The sequence below is a fragment of the Calidris pugnax genome, unplaced genomic scaffold (assembly GCF_001431845.1).
Source record: "Calidris pugnax isolate Ruff unplaced genomic scaffold, ASM143184v1 scaffold9, whole genome shotgun sequence".
Lineage (NCBI taxonomy): Eukaryota > Metazoa > Chordata > Aves > Charadriiformes > Scolopacidae > Calidris > Calidris pugnax.
Window position 1 is genome coordinate 7,812,301 of NW_015090778.1, and position 26,262 is coordinate 7,838,562.

General features: G+C 38.4%; 1 protein-coding gene across 1 annotated transcript in view; it reads right to left on the reverse strand.

Annotated features, from left to right (window-relative positions):
• B3GNTL1 (UDP-GlcNAc:betaGal beta-1,3-N-acetylglucosaminyltransferase-like 1) overlaps positions 1 to 26,262 on the reverse strand; it is a 135,775-nt gene that overhangs the window by 21,102 nt on the left and 88,411 nt on the right. The window contains exons 7-8 of the mRNA XM_014952943.1: positions 10,916 to 11,011; positions 844 to 968 (exon numbers count right to left, since the gene is read on the reverse strand). Coding sequence (XP_014808429.1) covers positions 844 to 968; positions 10,916 to 11,011 — 221 coding nt within the window. The remainder of the gene's footprint in view (positions 1 to 843; positions 969 to 10,915; positions 11,012 to 26,262) is intronic.

Below are 26,262 nucleotides of genomic sequence, written 5' to 3' on the forward strand. Positions count from 1 at the left end.
ATTTGTTGTTTTACAAGTTTTACATCTTTTATACTATGATTCTACGATTATGGTTCACATGGCAAAAAAAATATCAGAATCAAAACCTCACATATTAAAAATCTTAATTAAAAACCCCAATAATATTTCACCACTAGGATATATTTCAAAAACGTTCTTGCCATCATGCTCAAAATATTGGAGGAGTTACTGCTTCACTGCTTGCTCTTGCCACATTCAGCAGAAGAGATACATAATCACACGAAGTATCTGCTCTGAGGGCAAGAAACTCAAACTCTTTAAATAACCAGGGAGGGTATTCGGGCAGATTACGAGATCTCCCGTCACCAGTTACAGTCTCAGCTGAAGGGATGGTAACTGGAAGTTGAGGAAACACTACTGCTGTAAGGCAGCAGTCCCCAAAATGCTTTGTTTCTCTAACAATACCTATTGGGAAATTATTTCAAAAATGGTTGCAAAGACAAAACGATTTCTTAGAAGATGTGAAATGTTAATATGCCCCCACCCCTGCCTCAGGAAATCACTAACATGGGCAACAGTCTCCAAACCAAAGATTTCAATCCCTTATTTCAATTCCAGCACTACAGCCTGTTACTCAAAACCAAATTATATCAAGAGCAAGCAACAAACCAGGCTTCCACCATCAGAAGAGGATACTACCAACATATGATGTTATGCTTGCTTTTTGGCCGGTTTTTTTTTTTTAGACAAAACTAAACCAACAATTAAAAACAAGTGGGTAATTATTTTGCTGTGTGTTGTCTTGAAGAAATTAAGCATTTTTGCTGCCAGTCATCTAAGATGAAGCTAATTTTTACGTTCTACCAAAAAAATGCCACTTACTCTAGGACGGAATGAGTCGCAGCCTGGGGATGGTATCGGTAGAGCAGGAGGCAATGGTTTACTCGAAAGACTTCACCGCCCTTCTGGATGTGTTTATAAAAAAACAACAGATCTTCTGGAACACCCTGGAAGAGAAGCAGTTATTTCAAACCAGGAAGCGACCAGTATTCATAGTTTCATCTGAAGATGCATTTTATTTTTCTGCCAAATGAATAAAGGTTTCACATCATTTTATTCGCATTATTTCTGTACGTTTCCATGAAGAGACGGCTCATTAAATAAATGTATCTGTAGAAAAAATAAAGCTATTACAAAAGCAAGCATCGCTCTTTAAAAAAGAAATACAGCTGACCACAAGGACAGAGGTGGAAAAATAAATATCATCTCATTTTGACAGGGGTATAAAGCTTGGTACAGGTTAGTCCCAGAAGAGGAAACCCAGCTGCTGAACAGCTCATGAAGCCTCAAGTGGCAAATGCCCAAAGAGTTCACTGAGAGGGATCACTGACTTCAGAAGAGTGGTTTTTTCATTGTCCTAGAATTATTGTTCTTTCTTTGGTTGCCAAATACGTATATACTGGTCTCCACTTAGGAAAGGTGAATCAGGCTCCGTAATAAGAGACCTTATTAAAAACAACCTCAGAATGGGAAACATCTGAAAACAAAACATTTTTTCTTGCAACTTATTTCCATGGTACATTTTTCCTAATGGGATTGCAAGCAATGCTGCTGAAACACTGGAAGAAAAAAAAAATCTCCTGGAACTGCAGATCTTTCAGGCTCTAGGACACACTAGATTCATAGAATGGTTAGAGTTGGAAGAGACCTTAAAAGATCATCAAGTTCCAACCCCCCTGCCCTGGGCAGGGACACCTCCCACCAGACCAGGTTGCTCCAAGCCCCCTCCAGCCTGGCCTTGAACCCCTCCAGGGATGGGGCAGCCACAGCTTCTCTGGGCAACCTGGGCCAGGCTCTCACCACCCTCACAGCAAAGAATTTCTTCCCGAGATCTCATCTCAATCTCCCCTCTTTCAATTTAAAACCGTTACCCCTTGTCCTATCGCTACACTCCCTGACCAAGAGTCCCTCCCCATCTCTCCTGTAACCCCCTTCAGTTACTAGAAGGCCGTCATAAGGTCTCCCCAGAGCCTCCTCTTCTCCAGCCTGAACAACCCCAACTCCCTCAGCCTGTCAGAGGTTCCACATACAACATTTCTCATGTAAAAATTGGAAAATCTTCATGCCAGAGACACAGTGTCAGACGGGCGATCTTAGGGCACGTAGTATTCAATTACATGTCGTCCTCATGCCAGACAGGCGATCTTAGGGCACGTAGTATTCAATTACATGTCGTAACATATGAAACATAAACCCACTTTTAAAGATACAGCCTTATACTGGAGGTAAAAAAATTAGCATCTATTTACATTTAACCTTTTCTATGCTGAGATACACATTTTCCTTTCCTTCAACCCAGTGTTTAAAAGGTCACATGATTTTATCAGGCTACAAATCTCTGCTGTATAAAACCAGGTGGGCCAAAAAAAGAATCTTTATGTGTAGCCTCCAGAAAAAGCTGAAAGGTAACACAACAAAGTTGAGAAGGAAAAATAAAAGAAGGGAAATATATTGAAATACATTTCCTTCTGTAGGCAACATCACATACAAGAGTAACAGGGGCATAAGCCTCAAACCTCAACATTAGCTATTCTATCTCAACACAGAAAAATAGTAAGAGCACAAGTTTTTAAAATTTTTTGTTTTGTTTTTTCCCCATTACCACAGCTTCTGAGTTTCTTCCGTAATTAAAAAAAGGAAATTCTCTAATTAAAGTGCTGGACACAAAATCCCTCTGTGGTTTCTTCTGGCCTTCTCATTACAAGAGCGACGCTGCTGAGGGCCTGTTCCCACCGCAGCGAGGGCTCGGGGCAGACACGGGCTGGGCTCAGCAGCTGGGGCAGGGGAGGCTGGAGAAACCAGACAAAAAAAGCTTTGAACCCTGGAAAACCAAATCCAAAACACTCAACTGAACATATGTATCTTGGGAGAAATCAGAACCAAATCAAGGTCTGCGCTTCACATCTCCAGACTTTGCTGTATCATGGGTTGATTTACGGCATGGAATTGGGCCAGATTCTGAACAAAATGGGTCCTGCTGTGATGGCTGAGGGCAGCTTATCTGGAGCTACCGCTTGTCCTTGTGGATGTTTGTCTGACTTCCAGTTTGGGAGCTGCCATGCAGAAGAAAACTTTTAGAGAACTTCATAACATTTATGTTTTACATGAATCTACTTTGAAAGCCACAAAAGAAAGCTGGGGGAAGTGGAGTAGCAGGCACTGACCACAGCCATCAAGAATATCAGGAAAACACAACCTCAAATTCTTTCCGTTCATCTCGTAGCCCTTTCTATCTTTTCCTTATTCTGGACTTTAATGGACTTTAATGGAAACTCTGAGAGTCTGCAGCAGAGTTTAAACCTTTTTCTCCTTTCCAGTCACACACCAGGCTGTGTCAGGCAGGGCACAGGTTTTGTAGTACGTTATCAGCTCGGTGCAGGAGGCCCATTTTGATTCAGATACACGATTATATCACGTAGGTACCTGCAATTCATTTTCTTCTGGATAAGCATTTCCATTAATCAAGATCATTGTTAATATGTATATTTAGCAAGTTACTGCAATAGTAAAAGGACCTTTCAAAATGCTGTTTGGTTCTGGAGTGCTCTTTCTTTCACTTTACTTTAACGGGCAGGAACCCTTGGAGATGAAGTCATAGAACCACAGAATGGTTTGGGTTGGAAGGGACCCCAAAGATCATCGAGGTCCAACCCCCCTGCCCTGGGCAGGGACACCTCCCACCAGCCCAGGTTGCTCCAAGCCCCATCCAGCCTGGCCTTGAACCCCTCCAGGGATGGGGCAGCCACAACTTCCCTGGGCAACCTGTTCCAGTGTCTCACCACCCTCAGAGTAAAAAATTTCTTCCTGAGATCTAATCTGAATCTTTTTTCTTCCAATTTAAAACCGTTTCCCCTTGTCCTATCATTACACCTCCTGGCAAAGAGTCCCTCCCCAAAGTCCATTCCCTGCAGGAAGGAGCAGGTGCCGGGGAGGGCTCAGTGTGACCCCCCACATCCCAGAGGAGTGGCATTGCCCTGCCTTTTCCAGGGGAAGGAAGATGTTGTCTGTGTTACAGATCCTGCCGGGATGGGGCTTCCTACAGCTCTGGAGCATGTACATTTGTTGCAATACAAGAGTTTCTTCCCAATTGAGATGTATTATTGGATCCAGATGACATTTTAAACACCGGGAATCTCTGTCTAACAATGCAGCTTTCAAAGAGAAAGCTGTTTAACCACTAAAGGGATATTTTAACGTATTTTTAGAAAGTGGATACCCACAGCTACAAGTATCAATTAACAAACCGGCATTTCACCAACAGGCTACCACATAAATGGTTTTCAGCATTGATAGCTACAATTAAATTGCTGCACTTACATGTTACTAGACTGCATATGGAATTTTCTACATTCTAGGTAAACCCCAGTTCTATAGGCTCTGCTGTCCTATGGAATAAACTCACCGGCCTGTCTCTCTCAACTGCTGATGACATCTCCTAGGGACACACCACAGCCTCACCTGCTCAGCTCTAACCAGTGTGCACTACCCGTATCATAGCAAAATCATCCTTCCCTTCAAAGCTGCCTCTTACTGCTATACCTAATACAGGGAACTGATTCTGTGGCCAAATCAGTCTGTCCTGACTTCCTCACCCATGTCCTTTCCCTCCATTGCACCTTCTCCCAGTCACTTCCAACATGTTCTCTTCCCCTGTCCTCCTCCAGCTGATGGGTACTCCAGGAGAGCTGGCACATCCTTGGGAGCAAAACCAGGGAGAGATTCAGCCTATGCAGAGCAGTCTGACTAGTGAAACTGGGAAATCTGAATGTTTTATATCTCAAGAACACACGCATTTATAACAAAAAGTGATGATAAACAAGACAAGGGAAGTAAATCTATTCAGACATGAAAAAACCCTTCAGGTCTGGAAAAGCTTGGCTCTTCCTCTTGACCAGAGGCATCATGGAAAATTGAACTGTAACTTGGTACACCTTTTGCAAACCAGACAGCAACATCACAGTAATTGCTGGACAGAATAAACCAAATTGCTTTCATACCTCAGAGGAGCCTAAAATTGGTGAAATGAAAGAATGAATCAAAAAGGAAGTAAGTTTTGATTCCAAACTAACCTGTTTCTTACAGGACTTCAGACAATTTATTTCATTGCTATTTATAAGCTAATTCATTTCATGCTGCACACTTCAGTTCATTAAAAAATAAAAACATTTCAATATTAATATTATGCTACAGTAGCATAAAAAGCAGATGAAATGGTGTGTATTACAACACCTAGGATTAAACTGGGGAAAAAAATTCTAAACTCAGAGTTGTTTAGCCACAAAGCACAGATGTTGAGTAAAAAAATCAAAGTTTTTGGGGTTTTTTGTTTTTTTGTTTTTTTAAATAGGTATGCCAACAGCTGCCCAACTGCATCTCCTCAGCCTTGAACTAAATCTTGGACTTGCCAAAATATCACATACAGAGGGGCACCTTATTTTAAGGGAAGAACCCCTGCTTCCGATACAAATGCTGTTCCAGCCTGGCATTGAACTCTCTTACTCAGCAACAAATGCTGTTCAGAGTGTACTGCTAATGGGGAACAGCCACCGAGCTGCTGGAAGCTGAAACTAAACAAGAAATTCTCCAATTTAAATGTAAAGGTGGAAAAAAATAGCAGCTAAAGTAATTTATCAGGAACTATCCATCCTTCGGTCTTTCCCTAGAGACAAGTTGTATATTAAATGCCAATCGTGTAGTTCTTTTGTAATTAACATCTTCTCATTGAAACTACTTATTTCAAGGAGAAATTATTGTTCATTGAAAATACTCCTTAGTTTAACTTCCTTTAGGATAGGTATTCAAGCAGACTAACCACAAGCTAACTCCATATTAAATAGCTATTAATAGCTTCTCTTCGGGATTATCCCGAGATATTCTTAAGTCTCTTTCTGCAGATCTGTCACTTCATTCTTTGGTTCCCATCCAAATCACGTCTTTGCATCATTTTGCCTTGACTGGAAGACCTGAAGCCCATAACATTGACTTCATTGTTTGGGAAATAACAGGTTAGAGGAAACTCCAAAAGATTGCTTTCATCCAAACATACTGGCACGGAGAGACGGAGTTAAACAAAGATGATGAGGAAGTCAAACGGAAGGGAGGTGGTAAATTCTAAATGATATTTAATAACAGACTAACAAAAACTGTCATTAGATATAACCACCAGAGGTATTCAAGCAGACTAACCACAAGCTAACTCCATATTAAATAGCTATTAATAGCTTCTCTTCGGGATTATCCCGAGATATTCTTAAGTCTCTTTCTGCAGATCTGTCACTTCATTCTTTGGTTCCCATCCAAATCACGTCTTTGCATCATTTTGCCTTGACTGGAAGACCTGAAGCCCATAACATTGACTTCATTGTTTGGGAAATAACAGGTTAGAGGAAACTCCAAAAGATTGCTTTCATCCAAACATACTGGCACGGAGAGACGGAGTTAAACAAAGATGATGAGGAAGTCAAACGGAAGGGAGGTGGTAAATTCTAAATGATATTTAATAACAGACTAACAAAAACTGTCATTAGATATAAGCTATTTGAAAGTTCACCCCATGCCCCATAAAGTATAATTAAACATTGGCTCCACCACCTTTTCTTTCCTTTTCAGATCAAATACTGATCTCTGTTCAGCCTTAACTACAGCAAGCCAAACCCATTATTGCCTCTATTTTATCCAGATTTTTCCCCCAGAGCACCTCGATAGGTTATTTGACAAACTGACCATATTTTAATTCATGTTCCAAAAAACCAAGTTCCTGCTTAGCCTTTTACCTTTCAGGCGTTATTGTAACTGCCTGCCTTTCTGGAGGGAATGACATTTGTGTGCTCTGGCAGAGAAAAAATGAAAGAATTCATTAGTTAGCACCTAATAGCCTACAAAGTTATCTTAGTGCTTTGCAGCATGTGCTGCAGTCTCCTGTGCACCAAAGGATATTTTGACACCTCCTCAATTTGTGGTTTTTGTGACCTTTTATCACAAAAAATGATCAAAACCAAGCTCCAGACACTTTGTTTGGAGCCACAGTTTATATTCAGAAATGCCAGTGGCTTATAATACGCTATTCCATCTGGGGCTCATTAAGAATAATTTCCCCCTGTTTACACTTTGAGATTAGTTTAGACCTTTAAGGCTGTCACTCCATTTTTAGTTTTCATACACTTAAAAAGGAAGGTTAAATACAGGGGTGACAGGAAATTTGGGACCCAGTTGTGGAAAAACTCTGGAGAAAGAAACAAGTGTGGCATATTATAGTTGTGATGTCAAGAATAATACTGCTCAAATAAAGGCAAGACTATACAATATGCCACATTTGCATAGAGTAAAGCCTGCAGGTGAGCAATACTCACTTATATACTTCTTACTGTACTCAAGATTTCTTTGAGCATTTACCTAAAGCAAGAAGACAGTTGTTTTAGCTTAGTGTCCTTGCACACAAGTGACTAGCACTAGGACAACATGCCAAAAGAGACAAATAACGAGCCTTCCCAGTGATCTCCATTTGGATATTAATAGAAACAAATTCTGCTGTCCACCTGAAGAATACATTTTGGTAGGAGCACACAAGGTCAGTCGGATAAAATTGCAAAATGTCACTTTTGTACGTGAATTGAGTGCACTGTCAAACATATAAAGCAATAACTTTGCTTCACTAATAACAGACACCACATCTACCCCCGCAAATGACTTTGTAAGTTCCCTACTTTAACGTGATATAGCTTCAAAATCTGCTTCTCATATTATACAAGGCCATGTACATTTTGTCCTCATCACAACTTTTTGTGATGCTTTTGGACACAGTTATGACTTTTAAACGATGACACTGGCTGTTAGGAGACACCAAAAATCATAGGAGTGTGGAACAGTCACAGGGATAACGTCACACACTAATTTTCAAGTGTGAGTTCTGAAGGGTTTAGAAAAGTCCTGCCACTTCTTTCAGTAAGGAAGTACTGCACTCTTTATCTGAATCAGCTGGATAATGGGAAGACTTTAGTTTCCTAATAAATTAAGTCAGAAATCTGGATCACAGGACTCCCCTCCTAACAGTGGACGCTATTTAAAATGTTACTTTATAGGCTTGTGACCATTTGCATTGTCTTACCTTAGTCTCAGCACACCATTAGAGCTTGCTAAAATTAACTACTTTTAAGTACTTCTGCTTTAATTATCATATATCAGAGGGTGCATAAGTAACACCTCCACCATTTTAGTTAGTTAGGGCAGAAAGCAAACCTATCAGATCCTCAGCCACCATTTCTGAAGACACTATTTTGGATTTTCCTTGGACGTTGCCACAGGGATTACATAAAAGGAATATATTTCCAACAACTGCAGACTTTAATCAGAAAGAAGTGTTTATTTCTAAAATAATTGTATAAATATTTAAAAAAAATAAATCTGCTTCACATGAAGCCTGGATGGACAGAGAGATACAGGCATACCTACCTGTAATAAAAAAGATTACATCATAGCTTATGTATTTATATTCTCTCAGTCTACCCATACAATTAACATAAAATCAAAACACAATTTCTTCCATGGAAGAATTATCTTCCATTTGTTCTAAGCACTGAAATATGAAGAACAGGTGTTTGGATTTAATTCCAAATGAGAAATGCAGCTTTTTGGCATGGAAACAGTTTAGCAAATGGAGAAGGCTGAAATGTGGAGATTTGTTGGCCTGTGTCTGTGTTTACTTGCAGCAATATGACACTTACAGGTCGCACTGGTAAATACTATCCCAAAAACGGAGATGGAAGTGATCAGATTAACATGGTCAGATCATGGGTGAGGTCAGAACACACACACACACACGTATGGGTAAGAGCCTTAAGAGTCCTCAGTACTAGTTTATAACAGCTCCATTGACACACTGAGAAAATCTTTTTTTGCCTCAAAGGAATTCTTTTAGAATAAAAATGAATGAGTCAGATCACTGTTAAATACTTTACAGTGCTAAATGCTAAAAGATTTAGGACTTGATTTTGTGTCCTCTAAACTCACACAGGACAAAGAGTTTAACTTCATTGCTTATGTCCATTACTTTGTTGTCACCCTTCTTCATAGGATTTTTTTTTTTTTTTTGTTTAAGGTCCTCTGTATCAGCCAGAGTTGGAGATTTGACACACAGGACACTTCACAACAGGGAAACCAAAAAGTTTAATTTATCACTGATAATTTTTAAAACTAGGAGGACATATCATGCATTGGTACTAAAAACTCATTAGGATTGCCAGTGTATTACATCTAAATAACCACTGGCATAGTTCCTACAAAATTATACATATAAAGCAAACCCAAAAAAAAACCAAAAACCAAAAAGCAGAACAAAGAGAAAAAAAGCAAACCCAAAACTAAAAGCAAAAAGCACAGAACAATAGTCTGTTTAACTTAACCTCTTGAACTTTATCATTAGGCTTGCTGTTCTATTGTTATTATTATGTTTTAGCTTGCTTTCTTTTCTGAGCTTACTAACAATGCTCAAGAAGTTAGGTCAAACATTCTTCAAAGAATGAAAATACAATGATAAGGAATAATAATAAAAAAGAAATAAAGAGCATGGGTCAGCGAATGCAGATTGTATTGGGAGTCAGGCACCATTCCCAGCTCTTCCACTCACCCGCCGTGTAATTAAGGGCAAATCTTTTCACCACTCTAAACAATTCTGTTCTCTGTCTGCCGTCTCCTCAAATTATACTTTTTTTGGCAGCCCAAAGAATAATATTTGTATAACCTCATACATACGTGCACATGTGTGTGCACGTCTGTATGTATATATACACACTGCATGGCACAGGAGGGCTTCGTTTAAATGCTATAAAAAGAATAATAATAGTAATCTGTTGTAGTTTAAATAATAAAATAGGAAATAGCCTTAGCAGATTTTTTTAAGAGTACTATTAAATGAAGGCTTTCCAAAAAAAACCCAGAACCACCCATTCTAGCCCTAAAATCTCATCAAAACCACTGGAAGGAAAACCCCTCAGATCCAAAACACACAAGAATGGGTCCAAATGTGTCTGAATTAGGTCTATTTGCCAACATATTTCTAGTCCTACCACAATAAGTACCTCCAACGGACTTCCCTGGATCTTATTCCATAAACAGGCTGATGAGCCTAAAGCAATCAAACTGAACTCATACAGGCAATCTAGAAGGAAAAAAACCACCTAACTGGCCCTGGAGGAACACTTCTCAGGTAACAGTCATTTAATTCGTAACCTCTCACTCCCAATCCCCAAGGAAAAGCCACTTAACATCTTCCAAGGACAAGCCTGAGAACTAAGATTGACAAGTGGATATGAGACAAGTGGATAAATGAGATTTAATGATGGCACTTTTATGGCACATCGTGACCTCCCCTCCTCCCTTATTCCTTCATCTCAGGGATACAAATCTTTCCCTGAGGAGAAAGTATTGCCATCTCTTTGCCTTCCCGCACCTTTCCTTCAACCTCTTTCACCAAATCTACCTTACTTTTCAGAGATGGTTCATAATGAAACCATGAGCTGACTTCTCCTTAGCTTTCAGATCTGCTGCAGCTATTTCAGGGATGGAAGAGGAGCTTGAATGTCTGAACCCTTCTTTGATTTTTCCAGCTATGCTGACATATCTAACAAGTGTTTTAGATTTATCTTCAAAGCCCATATCGGTTATGTCCTTCAGTCACCAGTTACCCCAAAACAACTGTACTTGGATAACAACTGTTGTTTGGTTGGGTTTTTTTTTTAATAAAAAGTATACAGTACAACACAGATTTTTTTAGACCTCAGTTTTTATCTCTACCCTTTTGCCTAGTGTTTCTTAATAACAGGTTTAGGGCTTTCAGAGGCTGGTAGACAAAGAGATGGTTTCTGGACTAGGTATCATTCGTATTAGCCATAGCACTCACCTTTCCACCCTCATCAAATTTTCCCACATGAAAAAACCATTTTCGGGAACAGAACCAGGTTGGCATAATCACAGTAGGTCCATGGGAGGTAAACACCTGCAGAAAAAGTGAAAAAAGCCAGTCTCAATTAATAGAATATCAAAACCAGCATCTCTTGGGGAACAACGCAGACCTTACACATACACCTGAAATCCCTGCCTCTACTTAACCTTCAGCAATTTTAAGCACTGAGAAATACAAGTGCCTTAAATTCAGAATGTGCTTAAAATGCAGTGTACACCAGCACCTTTGAGGTGTCACAGCCCAACAGATTAATCTACTGCCTGCTTCATGCTCCATAACCTTCCCTTCCATCCTAAGTTCCAACACACACAGAGCACTTCAAACTTGATTTCAAATTTTGAGAGTGATACTGGAAATGACACCTCTATTACTAATGGCAATGTTGACACTGAAGTGAATGAATTGAGAAGAAACTTAACCCTGCAATTGTTGGGCATTTTATATTTCTTATATATACATTATTTCTGCCAAAGACACTTAAATCTTAATCAAGCTTGGCCAAGTAAGATACGATCCATTTTAATCATTACTGAGGCACTATGGATTTGCTACCCAGTGGCAACTACTTAAAATGTAGTTGTAAAGAAAATGCTTTGGGGACTGAAAAGGGAGTGACTACTCATTTCATCCTCTCGACTAGTGACAGCCAAGAACTATACAAATTTTTCTTTGCAGCTTTAAACAAACTTGTTGTGAACACAGCTATGAAATAAACCAGAATCTGGATTACAGAAGGTAAACTAGTTCTTTCTTTTCTTACAAGACGAAGTCTGTAGCCCAACAAGAGACTGCACTTGTCAAACAGAACGTGCCAAGTCCAGGCAGGAGCCTGTGCCCACTCCCGAGACCATAGCCCAGCCTGGCTTACAAAGGCAGGAGAAAGAAAGCCCACAATCCAAACACTAATGAAAATGCTGGTCTTGTGAGCAGGTGCTTTCATAGCATGCTATAGTGGTAATATTAATATTCCTGTATAATTGAAATTTTTAAACATCAATGCATGAATATGAATTTTATCACATGCACCTAAGCTTTTACATTTTAAAGGTGTTCCTCATTATTTCAATCTGGGGATGGATCTCCTTAAACTCTTCTTATGCTTGGCAAATTCAATTTTCACAGACAAACACAGACTTAAAGCCCAAATTTTACACACTCCATTCTATACAGACACTTAGACCAACTCTCCAAGCAAACTTGATTAGAAATCTAACCAAAATTCAATGTGGGTCTACTTCCACATTTCTTATGGCCTGAATCACCTAATAGAACACAGGCATCCCCCTTAGGGTGACACACACTGTGTGCCAACTCCAGGGACATCATGGTAGAACTTGACTGGCCAGAAAGGGGTCCTGGGGTGACTCCTCATGATACAGACACTTAAATTTTAGGCAGTCAGATTTAGTCAGAATAATCCTATCGCTTACCAGCTATGAATTAGCACATTAGCAACTTGTTCATAACTGAAACACCCTGGCTTCAGAGGTGCTAAATGTCAAAAGCTCGCCCCAAAAAAGTCAGTGGGAGCTGAAAGAGTCAAAACAATCCCAGAAAACCAGAGCAGACATGATTAGTCAGTACATGGTTATTAGCTCCACACTAATTACAAGGGCAATTGAGTATGGTCTGAACAGAACAATGACCAAACAGTAATCCCAAAAGAAAACAACAGTAGGGAGAAAAGCTAGGCTAGAATGCATTGCATTGAGTCTCCTCTCTGAATGAAAGAAAATCTTCAAAAGAAAGTCTTGAGCCAATTGGAATACGTGAAATGTGTCTGGAGAGGCCAGAATGCCGTTTCCTCAGTTCAGGCAGGTTCATCAGAGAACAGAAATGCACTTAAAGATGTAGCTCAAGGTAATTAGTCATGCCCACGTGCAAAAAGCAAAAATCCCATATATCTTAGATCATCTGTATTCCACTGATGTATCTAAAGTGAAACCAAATAGAACAAATTTGAAACACTGAGAAAAGAAAAAAAAAAAAAAACCATCAAACTGTCACTTCATTAACATAGAAAACGATGATGCTACAGTAGATGATCACACACTGTGGACACTGATGCCTTTCCTAAATCACACAGCGCTCTGTGGCTCACTCTCCATCTCACAACAGACACTACAGGGGAATGACACAGACAAAACTGAGAGGGATGATGAAGTGGCTGGACTGCCACATGTGATTTCAGGGTCTTATCTTTCAAGAAAATCTTTGAACCTGGAACAGTACACCAGCTAGGAGCCAACAAATTGGTAAAAATGTAAAAAAGGGGTTTCTATCTGAATATTTATAATGCGAGATCAAAATAAACTTTAGGAAACACAAATTTGTGCTGCTGCCACAATGGACAATTCACACTACTTTGTCCCTTGCCATGCTAACAGTAACATTTGTGAAGATGAAATTCTTTATTTTGTTAACTTAGTTTTCAGCTGGACCTGCTCCCTGATCCAGCTAATCACAAAACCACTAGTGCTACCAGAAAGGAGGATGTATGGAAACAGGACACCACACTCAGAAAGAAATAGCAAGACCATTCTTTTCAGCAGCACTACAGAGAATCCATAAATACTCTTTAACCTGAGAGAGGGAACTGTAGACTCAAAGTCTAGATTTACAGTACATCTATATTAATTTAAGAGCTCTCCCACTCCTGCCTTGGGCTCTGCATCCCAGTCACTTCTAACAGCACTGGCGTCCACCTGAGCCCATGCTCAGATAAAGCTGAGCACTACAGCAGTAAGAAACCTATTATTTTTATTTTTTTTCAGTGTTAGATTTCTGTAGCCTTAGCTCTCTCAATCAGTTCACTGTGGGGTCAGAGCAGCAATACTGCTGACACACCAGAGGGGGAAGGAACAAGCTTTAGAGAAGCAAACAAGACCTCCCTCTTCAGTCATTGCCCACAGTTCATCAGTCCAGCTGAAATCTAAAACTGCACCCTCTGGCTGAACAAGTACTGCGAAGGGAGGAGAACTGGCTCACAAAAAACACTAAACTCCTAATAACTGCATCTGCCAAACTTTTGAAAGCTACCTTCAAGAGCTTTTGAAATTTCATTTGCAAGAGAAAAATAGCCTCACCCTTCTGCAGTTTGGAAATTCTAGATTTCAGCTTGGTTTAGCCAGATGGGAAAGTCTCCCCTGGATATCTTTTTTTGCCTACTCTTGTCATACACACTTGCCAAGGTGTTAAAAAATAGTTGAACTGACAGACTCTGTGGTAAAAACCACAACTTCTCACTTGTGAGATCGCCACTCAAGATTTTATCCATAAATCTTTTAGATTGCATGGACTGGAACAAGAGAAACAAAGAGGCCATGCTAGCCTTAATGTGGGAGTCAATCAAAAGCAGAACGTGAACAATGGTGCAGCTCTGTAACTCCTATGATTAGTTTTCTTGGAAACGTCCAACAAATGTCCTGTAACACCTTGGAAGCTCCATGGGTTTTCAGTCTGGCTCGAGGAGTTAATTCAGTATATTGGAAAGCAGTCTGGACCTGTGAACCTCTCACACACGGCTGTATTGGAACATTAGTGCTTAATAATAGCTGTCATTAATGAGAGTACACTGTATGCTGTAAAGATTGTCTAAATATAAACTACTTGAACAAAACCAACTTGTTAAAAACTAGCTACAGAGCAACGAATGTATAAATCTGTTCAGATTTAGAATTCCTGAATAACACAGCGTTGTCAAAACCAAATTGGAATCCATCAGCATCATCTTTCAGGTGACGGAGACAGGCTGCTATTTCAGCATCATATTTGTTACATTATTTACAACTTTTACTGTCATCTGGTTTTATTCCAAGGATCAAGTAGCAAGTAATTGAAACTGATTTACTCTGGTTTGTTCCTGCTAACTGTTTGGCTATTGAATTACATTCAACTATTACAGAGATTCTCTGAAAATAAATTAAAGAACATGAAGGGTTGATAAAGTGACTTTCATTTGTTGTGTTTCAAAGCTGTCAGCAGCACATGTAATTCTGGTCCCCACTGATGCTCACTTCAGATCATGCCAGCATTCAGTATGAAATTTAAATTCCAATACTGAGAAAGGCATTCATGTGTTTATAGAACTTTCCTTCAAGAGTTCCTATTTCCTGAACCAGCAAATCGAAATCTAACAGCGATGTGCCAAAAGAATACATGCAGATGGTGGAACAACCTCACCACATTATGTCCTGCAGAACAGAGAGAGGAAACCAGGCAGCCCACAGGAGCAACTATTTAATCAAGGGCCCAGACTGCTTTCCAACTCATTCCCCAAAATACACCACACATTTAATTCTACTTATGCTATAGCCTTTATGAAAATTATATCCACATAGAACAAGGAATAGAAACAATCTCTTCTATTATGATCAATAAAGCTTTCCAATATCTAGGGTCATACATTAACAAATTACAAGGTGAAAAAGGAAACAAAACAAAACAATCCCATGGCGGAAGGCCACAATGATAGAAGGACCACAGGCTAAAGGACATTACTCCTGAATTAGAAAAAATTATGCCTTAAGATACTAGTGCATTAATTCAGCAGCGAATGTACCAGGACCTCACTACTAGAGATTATCAGGTTTCCATCCAGACTCAGGTGTGTGTATCAGTGGGACAGAAGAGGTATAGAAGGGTAGGGAGAGAAGAACAGGCTCCTCATCCTACTTCAAAAAAGCATTCGGCAAATAGAATCTTAAAAAAACCAAAACTCTATAAAGCTTTAGGGAACCTAAACACCCAACAATCTGGTATGGATTATGTTCAGTTAGTTTATGTTGTACTGAACTGGTGTACCCTTTCCTATGCCTATATAAATAATTGCCTGTATCACCTCATCATTGCATGCTTCAACATTAGCTGAAAATCCCTGCTCTAAAGAAGCCAGGATCTGGCACAGCAGAAAGTACACTTCAGAAATAAAACATGCCATGATTCTCCATACTGAAAGGCTGATACATACATAGTCATTCCAGTGCAGGCTTGACTAAAAACCAGCATTACTTCAAAACCCTTCACAATCCCAAACTCTACTTAGCAACAAAAAACAATCAAAAAGAATTCAAGAGTCCTAAAAATTGCTAAAGCCAGTGAGAACAGAGAGGTTTCAGCAGCTCTGAGAAGGTATCCCAGTCTTGCTCCTGGAAAAAATATGACCTGTAGCTCGCCACGATTTCCTCAGGATTTGAAGCCTCAATGAAAGCTGAAACGTTTCACAGTTTGCAGGAAACACAGACTCTGCAGGAATGGAACCAGCGAGAGCAGCCGTGAGATGATGCTTTCTCAGTTGCTCTGTTTTTCCATCTAGTGTTTCCTACGGCCGTTTGAAGGGACCTATATAGTTTATTTTCTGTAGCTACTAACGAGCTGATACAGCTACTCCCCGTTTCCGTATGCACCTGGAGAGCTGCAGCACTGCAGACATGTCCTCGTACACCTCTCACCTTCCAACACTGCAAAACTTTATTGAGGTTCAAATTAAGATACTACTATAAAAAACCCAGGGTTATAAAAGTTAAGTGATCTCTCTCTTTGGTCAATCTTTCACACAAACACAGCTCAATGATCAAATACTGTGTACAAGCTGTAGTAATAATAATTTATGTTTGATCCTTTTACCTACACAGTGACTGTATGATCAGCAGTTAACTTTTTTGATATATATCTATATAAAAAAAAGTCTTAAGCCTATTCAAAGGTGCAGCCAGTGAATAGTATAGTACAGAATATGCATAACAAAGTATCACATGATTTATGGAGCGCTGGAAATACACAGAAATATATTTAAAAAAAAAAAAAGAAAGAAGATTCTGCATTCAAAATTATTAGAATCCTACTTATGTAGGCTAAATAGTAACACTTGAAAGTGTTCACTTTCATACACAGGCTTTCTTCCTGAAAGCCCAGAAGGTTAATCATGGCATAAATGCTATTACGTTAAAAACTGATCTTTGGTTTTTATTTTATCTTTTAATGCAGCTTGAAATGAAAAGATGTTCACTAAAACATTTATGGTATATTTCAATACTTTCTAAAAAAGTTAAGTGATCTCTCTCTTTGGTCAATCTTTCACACAAACACGGCTCAATGATCAAATACTGTGTACAAGCTGTAGTAATAATAATTTATGTTTGATCCTTTTACCTACACAGTGACTGTATGATCAGCAGGTAACTTTTTTGATATATATATATATAAAAAGTCTTAAGTCTATTCAAAGGTGCAGCCAGTGAATAGTATAGTACAGAATACACATAACAAAGTATCACATGATTTATGGAGTGCTGGAAATACATAGAAATATATTTAAAAAAAAAAGAAAGAAGATTCTGCATTCAAAATTATTAGAATCCTACTTATGTAGGCTAAATAGTAACACTTGAAAGTGTTCACTTTCATACACAGGCTTTCTTCCTGAAAGCCCAGAAGGTTAATCATGGCATAAATGCTATTACGTTAAAAACTGATCTTTGGTTTTTATTTTATCTTTTAATGCAGCTTGAAATGAAAAGATGTTCACTAAAACATTTATGGTATATTTCAATACTTTCTAAAAGCTATCTAAATCTTGAGGGACATAACACATGAATCTCTCACACAAATCCCTACTCTCCACCTCCCAACATCCCAACATTTCCAGTTCTCAGGTTGCAAGCAGCCAACAGCAATGGGAGGAAAGCTGGGAGAGCAGCCGTGCTGGGAGAAAAAAGTTTAATTTGTTTGAACTGCTGTAACGAACTCCCTTGTCCCTCACAGTTTATTACATTCTTAGTGCTTTTCAGCAGGCCATTCACTTCAAGAAAAACACGATACTCGTCTTTATAGCTATTTGACCACTATAACAAAAGCATAAAATTCTATACAAATAGTATTCCCTATGTTAGATACGATTTTAACACCAAATCTCTGAGCTGTTGGATATGAAACTATCTGAACTGAGTAAGAGGGTGTGGATGGAGATGGCATCACCTCCTGACATCCCTGGCTATAACAAAGCACACAAAGAAGGAAACACAGGGCAAAGGCTTCACTCTACCTACCTTTTTTTTTTTCTTTTCAAATCTGCTGCTGAATGGAAATCCGTTTACAAATTTTATAAAGGTAAATATATTAACTTTGAGTTTATAGTCTAATACATATGTATTGAATTAGCTGTGTTTTTGCTTTATGTGAGCTAGCCCATGCCAGCCTCATTGTGCTGGATAATTGAGAGCTGACTATACTGCTGAATCTCTCTTTTTCGTAGTTGAATGCTCCTACTAAAACCCAAGAGCAAGCACCATTCTTCTAGTCTTTTTCAGAGCTTTTATCTACTAATGACGATGAATTAACCTACTGCTGAAACCAAAAGAATAGCTGCATACAAAGGGAATAGCCTGTATGATTTTAGCATGTCTTACATCTTTTTTCTTGTCTGTAAGCTGCTAAAAGTGGTCTTTGTAACATCCATGCCTTAACAAGTCTCTAATTCTTGGAGCGTTTCCAGTATTTAAAGAGTCAAGTATTTACAATGGAAGAATTACTCCATCCAGTAAAATGAAGCATTCTGTACCAGGAGGTTGTCTCTTGGCTTGCTGTTTATGCTGAGCTTTTACTGAGAAAGAAAGAAAACAATCTGCATAAAGTCATATTAGCAGATACTAAATTGTGATTTGTACAAATAAGACACATGCTAAGAAGCACCACTGACCAATGCCCACGTAGTAAGTCTTAAAAATGATCTTTCCATTTGACTTTTGGATAGGTCATTTAGCATTTTCACAACATGAAGACATTCGCAACATGAATATATCTTTTAGATTTTGAGACAGTACCCAAATGAAGGCAACACAACTGAAATATTTTAACTTATTACGACAAAACATATATTCACCCAGCAATTTTCATCTCAAAGATCTATAAAAAACAATGACAGGACTCTTACAAAGAGTTATAAAATCTGTAGGGTTCAGATTATTTGAAAGTATTATTTTATTTCTGTCTATAGAAACATCAGGTATGTTTGCAACTTATTAAATAATATTTCATAGATAACAACAGATACAGCATGAAGAAAATCATGCCAGCCCTGCAATGCCCAGGAAAATCCTTTCCTTGGATTCCCACTGTTACTCCCGAGGAACATCTCCTGGTCTCCTTCAGTCGAAGGAGTGCCAGCTCAGGGGCAGTATATGCTGCTCTTGGCTCACCATTTCACCAATCTTTGCCTTTCCTACCCATGTTCCTGACAACTCCAATTTCACCTCCCTACCCGGTGCAGCAAAAAAAATCAGGCTATCCTGCCTTTTCAAGTGGATGATGCTATGTCCACAATTCACAAAGCAGTCGCTTGTTTGCGTCTCTAAAACTTGCCAGTAAAGAGGAAAATAAATTACTATAAAAAGCAACACATAAAACTTTTCAACATACCACCTTCTAAAACTAATGAAACAATCAAAAAGAATTCAAGAGTCCTAAAAATTGCTAAAGCCAGTGAGAACAGAGAGGTTTCAGCAGCTCTGAGAAGGTATCCCAGTCTTGCTCCTGGAAAAAATATGACCTGTAGCTCGCCACGATTTCCTCAGGATTTGAAGCCTCAATGAAAGCTGAAACGTTTCACAGTTTGCAGGAAACACAGACTCTGCAGGAATGGAACCAGCGAGAGCAGCCGTGAGATGATGCTTTCTCAGTTGCTCTGTTTTTCCATCTAGTGTTTCCTACGGCCGTTTGAAGGGACCTATATAGTTTATTTTCTGTAGCTACTAACGAGCTGATACAGCTACTCCCCGTTTCCGTATGCACCTGGAGAGCTGCAGCACTGCAGACATGTCCTCGTACACCTCTCACCTTCCAACACTGCAAAACTTTATTGAGGTTCAAATTCAGATACTACTATAAAAAACCCAGGATTATAAAAGTTAAGTGATCTCTCTCTTTGGTCAATCTTTCACACAAACACGGCTCAATGATCAAATACTGTGTACAAGCTGTAGTAATAATAATTTATGTTTGATCCTTTTACCTACACAGTGACTGTATGATCAGCAGGTAACTTTTTTGATATATATATATATAAAAAGTCTTAAGTCTATTCAAAGGTGCAGCCAGTGAATAGTATAGTACAGAATACACATAACAAAGTATCACATGATTTATGGAGTGCTGGAAATACATAGAAATATATTTAAAAAAAAAAGAAAGAAGATTCTGCATTCAAAATTATTAGAATCCTACTTATGTAGGCTAAATAGTAACACTTGAAAGTGTTCACTTTCATACACAGGCTTTCTTCCTGAAAGCCCAGAAGGTTAATCATGGCATAAATGCTATTACGTTAAAAACTGATCTTTGGTTTTTATTTTATCTTTTAATGCAGCTTGAAATGAAAAGATGTTCACTAAAACATTTATGGTATATTTCAATACTTTCTAAAAGCTATCTAAATCTTGAGGGACATAACACATGAATCTCTCACACAAATCCCTACTCTCCACCTCCCAACATCCCAACATTTCCAGTTCTCAGGTTGCAAGCAGCCAACAGCAATGGGAGGAAAGCTGGGAGAGCAGCCGTGCTGGGAGAAAAAAGTTTAATTTGTTTGAACTGCTGTAACGAACTCCCTTGTCCCTCACAGTTTATTACATTCTTAGTGCTTTTCAGCAGGCCATTCACTTCAAGAAAAACACGATACTCGTCTTTATAGCTATTTGACCACTATAACAAAAGCATAAAATTCTATACAAATAGTATTCCCTATGTTAGATACGATTTTAACACCAAATCTCTGAGCTGTTGGATATGAAACTATCTGAACTGAGTAAGAGGGTGTGGATGGAGATGGCATCACCTCCTGACATCCCTGGCGATAACAAAGCACACAAAGAAGGAAACACAGGGCAAAGGCTTCACTCTACCTACCTTTTTATTTTCTTTTCAAATCTGCTGCTGAAAGGAAATCTGTTTACAAATTTTATAAAGGTAAATATATTATTCCCTATGTTAGATACGATTTTAACACCAAATCTCTGAGCTGTTGGATATGAAACTATCTGAACTGAGTAAGAGGGTGTGGATGGAGATGGCATCACCTCCTGACATCCCTGGCGATAACAAAGCACACAAAGAAGGAAACACAGGGCAAAGGCTTCACTCTACCTACCTTTTTATTTTCTTTTCAAATCTGCTGCTGAAAGGAAATCTGTTTACAAATTTTATAAAGGTAAATATATTAACTTTGAGTTTATAGTCTAATACATATGTATTGAATTAGCTGTGCTTTTGCTTTATGTGAGCTAGCCCATGCCAGCCTCATTGTGCTGGATAATTGAGAGCTGACTATACTGCTGAATCTCTCTTTTTCGTAGTTGAATGCTCCTACTAAAACCCAAGAGCAAGCACCATTCTTCTAGTCTTTTTCAGAGCTTTTATCTACTAATGACGATGAATTAACCTACTGCTGAAACCAAAAGAATAGCTGCATACAAAGGGAATAGCCTGTATGATTTTAGCATGTCTTACATCTTTTTTCTTGTCTGTAAGCTGCTAAAAGTGGTCTTTGTAACATCCATGCCTTAACAAGTCTCTAATTCTTGGAGCGTTTCCAGTATTTAAAGAGTCAAGTATTTACAATGGAAGAATTACTCCATCCAGTAAAATGAAGCATTCTGTACCAGGAGGTTGTCTCTTGGCTTGCTGTTTATGCTGAGCTTATACTGAGAAAGAAAGAAAACAATCTGCATAAAGTCATATTAGCAGATACTAAATTGTGATTAGAACAAACAAGATACCTGCTAAGAAGCACCTCTGACCAATGCCCATGCAGTAAGTCTTAAAAATGATCTTTCCATTTGACTTTTGGATAGGTCATTTAACATTTTCACAACATGAAGACTGAATATATCTTTTAGATTTTGAGACAATACCCAAATGAAGGCAACACAACTGAAATATGCATTTTCACAACATGAAGACATTCGCAACATGAATATATCTTTTAGATTTTGAGACAGTACCCAAATGAAGGCAACACAACTGAAATATTTTAACTTATTACGACAAAACATATATTCACCCAGCAATTTTCATCTCAAAGATCTATAAAAAACAATGACAGGACTCTTACAAAGAGTTATAAAATCTGTAGGGTTCAGATTATTTGAAAGTATTATTTTATTTCTGTCTATAGAAACATCAGGTATGTTTGCAACTTATTAAATAATATTTCATAGATAACAACAGATACAGCATGAAGATAATCATGCCAGCCCTGCAATGCCCAGGAAAATCCTTTCCTTGGATTCCCACTCCCACTCCCGAGGAACATCTCCTGGTCTCCTTCAGTCGAAGGAGTGCCAGCTCAGGGGCAGTATATGCTGCTCTTGGCTCACCATTTCACCAATCTTTGCCTTTCCTACCCACGTTCCTGACAACTCCAATTTCACCTCCCTACACGGTGGAGCGAAAAAAATAAGGCTATCCTGCCTTTTCAAGTGGATGATGCTATGTCCACAATTCACAAAGCAGTCGCTTGTTTGCGTCTCTAAAACTTGCCAGTAAAGAGGAAAATAAATTACTATAAAAAGCAACACATAAAACTTTTCAACATACCACCTTCTAAAACTAATGTTTAATTGCTATGTGAATAACCTCCTGGAAAATCTCAACTTCAGCAGATTTTAAAATGCAGGTATTTTGAAAGAGGAACATGAAATATTCCAAGGGTTTAGGTTTATCCAAAAGCACAACATATCCTACCTACTAACGCTCACAGATTCTCCTTTTCAAATGAATGTGTGTGTTAAAAAAGTTGTGTGTAACTTGGAAGCAGAGGACATATGAAAGAAACAGAAGCATCTTCTAAACAAAAAAGAGAATTGTAGGTCAGGAGCTTACTTTTGAATTTCCACAGTTCAGCTGTGGGCTAATGTACACGCAACAGAACAACAGGAGAAATATTAAATATTCATGCAAACTTGCTGTATTTGTTTCAATAAAAATGGTCCTACTTTTTGTGCTTCTTCCCCCCTATAGGCTTTTAACATTTAGAGTAGGGAAAAAGAGAAAAATTAGGTCAGATCTTAAAGACTACAGCTTCTGATTATCTGATTAACAGCTGCAATAGTAGAATGTTTTCTTTAGGAAATCAAAGCAAACTTCACCCTAAATCTCTCCCCCATGTCTTCCATCATATCACAAGTCTTTGGGGGGTATCAAAGTACCAAATGCATTCCAGTGCCCCGAGAGTGTTTCATTTGCATTCTGCAGCACTTAAAAATTGTGAACAAAGAAAAGACAGAAAATAAAAATCAGTTATTTAATTATTTTAGAAAAATAAATTTCACTGCTAGTGCAAGAAGCAGTAACGCAACATTATTTCACAGAGGGGAAAATTAAACTCTTCTCAAAATTTGGTGTTATAAAAATGGTCTAATACTAACCTTCTGCACTTCATTTCAAATCTTCTGCCCCACAATTCATGTTCTCACAATAATATATAGCAACTGAGATTAAAAAAAAACCAACCCAGTACCTCAGTAAAAGTTTTTACACACGATTACAATTTTAATAATGAAAGGGCCCTAATACACGTCAAGAACCCAGTGATCTGTTACCAGAGTTTGTTTTTCAACGGTGCAGAAGACAAAACTGGAAAGACCTCAACCAACCCTGAGAAAACACAGAAATAAAAATTAAGTGCCCATCAATTTGTAAAAGTCTGAGAAAAACCAGAGCTGAGAGCACTACAAAGCTTTTCCCTCCTATCTGCATTCTCTCCTTACAGCCTCCCTAATAACTTGTTGATGGGTTTATATGTGGGATTTGATTTTGTAGGTTCTTTCACTGCCTCCCAGCCAACAATCTGATCAACGTTTCCTTTTATTTGTGCCTGCTTGCTCTATAACCCCAACTCTCACAGCACGGGTAGTTTGAAGGTCATACCCTATCTCTGAAATCGGGCTCTATGTGAGCATCACTCCTGACACTTATTTCTACCTTAAATTCTATCTGAACCTGGCATTCTCTGGCACTGGTTTGAATTAGTTACTATTCAGAGAGTCACTCATTCAATCTATCCAGCATGTTAAAATATTTTCAAAGTCTCAAGAATTCAGTGATAAGAAAGAAGGGCAATAAATAGCTTAAGATCTTCCAAGTGGAGGCTGGTATGAATTAGCTTCAGGGCAGCTGTGTTGCAATTAGAACAATACAAATCAACAATAAAGAGGAAGGATTAGGGCCCAGATCCATCCTCAGCCAGAGACGTGTAAGGAAGCAGCCCAGGCTATAGGGGTCCTCTCTTCCATGGAGAATTCCTGCCATGGGGCAACTCAACTCATCCCAGATCTCTGTTGCCATCTCTCAGGAGCACAGGGGAGCTCCCAGAGAACAAGGCTTCCAAATTCAGCACTTCAGATAAACACCTTTAAATGGGTGAGTATCTGCCTAAGCCTCAAGCATCCACACATTCCTATAATTAGACTATTATAATTATCCACAAATTGGTTAAATGAATTTCTGTAATAAGAAATCAGCTCTAAAACACTGCTTCAGTATGTTGTGAGAATTTGATATAAGCAAAGGGGAGCTAAAATACAAATAAGAAGTAGTCAATTCTGCTATACATATGAAAAAGATTTTTTACTTCTTTTTTAATATCTTTTTTTTTCCCCGTCCTGCAGAAATATTTACACCTAAAAGGACAGTAAACATGTACTATCTGGCACTCAGCATATATCATTAGAAAATAGTAAAGGCATCATAGAAACATGGCAGCAAACAGGGTCTTGTTATAAAAAAAAATAATAACTATCTAAAGAAAATTAATAACTATCTAAAGAAAGCCAATTTTAACTTATTACGACAAAACATATATTCACCCAGCAATTTTCATCTCAAAGATCTATAAAAAACAATGACAGGACTCTTACAAAGAGTTATAAAATCTGTAGGGTTCAGATTATTTGAAACGTAACCTGAATTTGAAAAAAAGAGCAGTACTTTTGGTTATATGGAAAATCAAATACAGTTATAGCACCAGTTAGGAAGGATCTATTAAGCAGCTCTTGTGATTTATATCTTTGACAGTTTAATGGGTCACTCAGCCACCTTTTTTGTCACACACTAATTGAATCAGAAAAGAAAATGTTGATTTATCACCTGTCAAAAAGCTGAAAATCAGTGGAGGAAGGAGATGCTAAAACTGTACTTAATGTAGCCTAAATTTGAAAAAAAGAGCAATACTTTTGGGTATACGGAAAATCAAATACAGTTATAGCACCAGTTCGGAAGGATCTATTAAGCAGCTCTTGTGATTTATATCTTTGACAGTTTCATGGGTCACTCAGCCACCTTTTTTGTCACACACATCCTGCTAAAAATGATTAAGATTTAAATAGGGTTTCAAATCCCTGATTCACAAATCCTGAAAAAAAAAAGTAGTGTAAGACACAAAAGGACAGTAACAATGTATCATAAAAATATAATGTTTAAAAATATTTAATAATTCTAATTTCCCTGTCATTACATTGTAAAATTTAGGTTAAATCTTTGATAATTTTCCCCGAACTCCAGGAAGTTGGTATAAAGAACTTTGCACATGCTGTTTGTAAAATATAAAAGAGGATAAATCACAGCAATCCAACAGCAACTTTCAGCTAAGCTTTCTTTATGTTTTTTTCTAATAATCATTGATGCAAATTATTATGAAGATTGGTCCAACCTTTTCTATAGTAAGGGAAGACACCAGTTTGGACGTTCCTATAGGGAGCAGCACATACCCCTGCCAGCACGGCTGGGGCGTTCAGTGCTATAAACTGAGCAAATTAGGAGTTTCACTGCAACAACCAACCTATGGTGCCAAATGACTATCACTGAAGCTCAAGCACAATGCCAGCATAACAAAATATTCAAAAGAGTAAGGGTATTAATCAGATCTCCCAGTAGGCTTTATCTAACTTAGCTTTGTGTTAAGCACAATCAATATATCAAAAATATATATTCTTTTCTGTTATGAAATATTTACTATTCTTCATCTTTGTTGCCTTAAGACATTGTGACTTCTAACTATGATTTCGACTGTAGGGATCCACTGAAATCTATGACAAATTAAGCTTCCAATTAACAATATATACGGTTTCTAATCCTGAAGCTCTGAGTCCCTGTGCAAGATCCAAAAAAAGGCACATTTCTAGAATTCAGGCACCCCTGCCCTGCAGCATCCCTGAACAAAACCAGTTTGAGCTCTTCTTGGCCAGCACAGGCAGTTCTGCTCTGAATCCAGAAACACCTACATCCTTCCC